We start from the raw sequence: 3,521 nt of genomic DNA, 5'->3' as shown, positions 1-3,521 counted from the left end.
CAGATCACAAACAAAGGGCAATGTCCGATGGCAGACCAGGGGAAGCGAGTGAGAGAATTTATTGTTTGATTTATAATATTGACTCATGAGCCCGGTGTGCTGCATCTCTGCCAAGGTCTCATTTCCACCCTGAGACTTCATGGAGCAAAAGGCAAGGCACTTACTTGTTGATGTGCTCAGTGAGTTACTCTCCAGACTTGCCACCTCTTTAATGCAGAAGATTGTAACTTCTGCTCCAGCAGTAGCAAAATTAGGTTTTAACTGTGGTAACAGTAGGCATCTCTAATGTTTCCGCCATGACAGTTGCAGGGATCCTGACTGTTTTTGTCATTGTGCTGGTAGCAATTTGTTTTTACATGGCAGAAGCTAGAACAGGAATCTTGAGTGTTTTTGCCACAGGGTCAGAAGTACTTTTCACTGCTTTTGCTGCCACAGTGGTGAGATACTTGCCAATAATGGTCAAATTTGTGAGCTGCTTACTTTTTTATGTCCTTCACTGGGCACTTGTTTTCCTGCTGAGTCACCTTCTTGATGCCATGATGATTTTTTTTTTTTTTTGACAAACAGCCATGAAAAGTGACCCTGTGTAGAACTGCTTTGGCTTCTGACTGTTCCCATAATGTCAATAATGTTCATGTTCACCTTATTAAGCTGTGTCAGTCTTCACTACTTAGGAACACTTTATATTCCACTCATGCCTCTTTATATGGTCTTCGATGGTTATCTAAGAATGTGATGCATCACATGGCGGCCTAAAAATACACAGGTGGCCACACCGCAAGAATGTCAATGGAATTTGCATGGTCAGGTGTTGCTGTGCGGGTCAGGTGAAGTGGAAAATTACTTGTAGGTGTGAATATGTTCAGATGATGTTTCACAGAGCACAGATGTTATAACTTAAGGTTGGAGCAAAGGGTGGTTTAAAAAATAGATTACCAACTGGGCAATGACCCCAGACCCTCAAAAGAAAAGATTCACCATGTGGAAAATTTATGGAAATTTCATAAATTTAACATTTTTGACAATAATACCACGCAGCACTAAAGCTCACTTTAGGTGAAATGCAAAGGGCCTGAAGGCTTGCACTTGTATTATTATCTAATCTTGAGGCCCTATCTTATTATTATTATTATATTATTATCTTATTTTAATCATTTAAGTTCAAAACTTCAAAACAAGGCACTTACACTTGTTCACAGGGCAACAGACACAATCTGAGTGACTGAATTTGAATCTAAGACGGACAAGCATACAAGTTATGTCAAAAATGTATTTCATTCCAGTAGTGCACAATCTGTCAAGTTTTCATTCTTTTCTACACAGCTCATCGGTCCATTCTGTCTGCTCTATCCATCCATCAAGCCAGACATACAGCTTCCCATCCATGCAATGAACTTGGTATTTTGATGTCTTTCTCTTTTAGGATTTTCTTTGTCAGGGCAGTGTCTTGTGTCCAATGATTTTGTGTTTATTGATTTTGAATTAGTTCATTATTTAAATTGACCATGATCAGTTGTTTCACTCATATTGTGCTTTCATTCACCATGGCACATATTAGGGCAGTATAGCAACATAGCAAATATTTACAATTTTCATGAATATACAAAGTTATAAAACTGCTTTTTATGCATGTTCCTTGTATACACAGAGGATTTTCATTATAGGCATCTTCATATGTCGCACAAAAATGTGAGGAAAAACAGTTTAAAGATAATATAACTTTATTATTTAATTTTAGTTACATATGATCAAAGAATTTGTTAACTATTCTATACTGAAACTATAATACGTCAATAATACAACAAGCAGATTGTCACATACCATCACATATAGTGTACTGGAGGTAACATTCACTACAGCAAATAAACCATTGCTGACAATATCATCATAGTTCCTATAGCTAGTCAAACAGTCCATCTCAAGAACAAGTCATTTATGCAAAATAAAGTAGAATCATTTGTACATACAACTTACAAAGACCTATACATAATTTGACAGACATAACTTTGATATAGAATCTAAAAACTGCCTCATTTGGCAGCACAAATAACTTTGATTCCTATATGCCTTTTATACACAACACAATAAATTGTGCTCCAACAGACTCTTTAGAAGAAATAAAATAGCAAGCATTATCAAAGACAATACTCAACAATTAAAAGGTACATTACATGAAAGAATTCATAGCTTTGTATAGTCCTTCAAAAAGAGGAATTTACTCACTGATGTCAACAGTGATGCATTTCCAAACTCATGAAAATAACTCTCAGTTCTTCTGCACATTATAATTATCTTGCACAGCATAAACAGATTGTCATTGACATTTTCCAGTTATTAAGCATCTGCAGATTATATTTAGTTTCTTCCGAAATAGAAAGTAAATGCAGGTTAAAATTTTCTTTTAAGAGTAAAACTTTTTATTCAGAATTATTTCTCCATTAATGAGATATCTGGTCCCCATTTTGTGTAGTGTCGTCATAACCTTGAACTTCCAATGATAGAAAAAAGTGCCAGACAAATGTAATAGGTGTGCATGTCATAAATATTGTTCCTCTTTTGCAGAAGTATCCTTTTTGAGGGTGGCTCCTTCTTTGATTAAGTGTGTTTCACAGCTGTATCAAGTTCAAAGTGATATGAGGGGGTTGATCTCCTGATGTGTGGCTCTAACTTTGCTCCACGGAGAAGTTCGACTCAGATCTGTTGCACGAAAAGAGGAAAATGACAGTTAATGAGAAATGAATGAGAGGGAAGAATAAATGAGGATGTGTGTGAGTGTGAGTGACCTTACATGTCTTGGTGCTTGTGGATCATGTGGTTGTTGTACTCCAACACAGGAGGGATGGTCTCCTCATCCTCAGGAACCTGAAACCAACACATGGGGATCAGGTCAAGCCAGAAGCTCACTGACTTCTGAGCGATTTCAGAGTGCAATATTTTTACTTGAAACAACAGAATATGTTTCCTTTCAAGTTAAAGGGAAAGAACACCGTCTAAAAGCTCTCTCACCTCCCAGTAAACTTCATCATCAAAGCAGTTGTCATCAGCGGGGTCGCCCCAGATAGGGAACCTCAGGATTAAACCTTTGAGGAGAGAAACAGGCATTAAGCAACATTAGTCTCAATTTCAATACCTCCTTCTTGATGTATGATGTAACTGTTCTCTTTTAAACTATTTTTTATGTCTCCGCCATGACTCAGGAATTCATATGCTAATTAAGACTAGTAGGAAAAATGATGAAGTGATGACATTTTATATTCAAATGGCCATTATTCAATGCTGTTACTCAGGACGGGGAGATTTTGACTACTTTCCCTGCAACTCGGCAGCTTTTTGGCTTAGTTTTTTTTTTTTTTTTTTTTTTGACACTGTTTTTTGTGACATTGATTCTTATGTTATGTTTTTTCTTATTTAATATTATCAAAATATTATAATATTTTGGTAGGAGACATTTCCTTTCAACAGAAATAAAACTAGAAATAAAAATGATCATGTCTCTGGATCACTTTACAATAATCCCTGGA

At 36.3% G+C, this 3,521-nt stretch overlaps 1 protein-coding gene across 1 annotated transcript in view; it reads right to left on the bottom strand.

Annotated features, from left to right (window-relative positions):
* Positions 1 to 1,918: 1,918 nt before the first annotated feature.
* The window catches only part of LOC111222564 (ammonium transporter Rh type C 2), a 14,080-nt gene continuing 12,477 nt past the window's right edge, over positions 1,919 to 3,521 (bottom strand). Inside the window, exons 9-11 of the mRNA XM_022746344.1 lie at positions 3,007 to 3,080; positions 2,789 to 2,862; positions 1,919 to 2,697 (exon numbers count right to left, since the gene is read on the bottom strand). Coding sequence (XP_022602065.1) covers positions 2,664 to 2,697; positions 2,789 to 2,862; positions 3,007 to 3,080 — 182 coding nt within the window. The 3' untranslated portion in view covers positions 1,919 to 2,663. The remainder of the gene's footprint in view (positions 2,698 to 2,788; positions 2,863 to 3,006; positions 3,081 to 3,521) is intronic.

This window comes from Seriola dumerili, unplaced genomic scaffold, assembly GCF_002260705.1.
Source record: "Seriola dumerili isolate Sdu_G_001 unplaced genomic scaffold, Sdu_1.0 BDQW01000003.1, whole genome shotgun sequence".
NCBI lineage: Eukaryota > Metazoa > Chordata > Actinopteri > Carangiformes > Carangidae > Seriola > Seriola dumerili.
The sequence above is the reverse complement of the archived record's forward strand: the minus strand, read 5'-3'. Positions and strand labels throughout refer to the sequence as shown.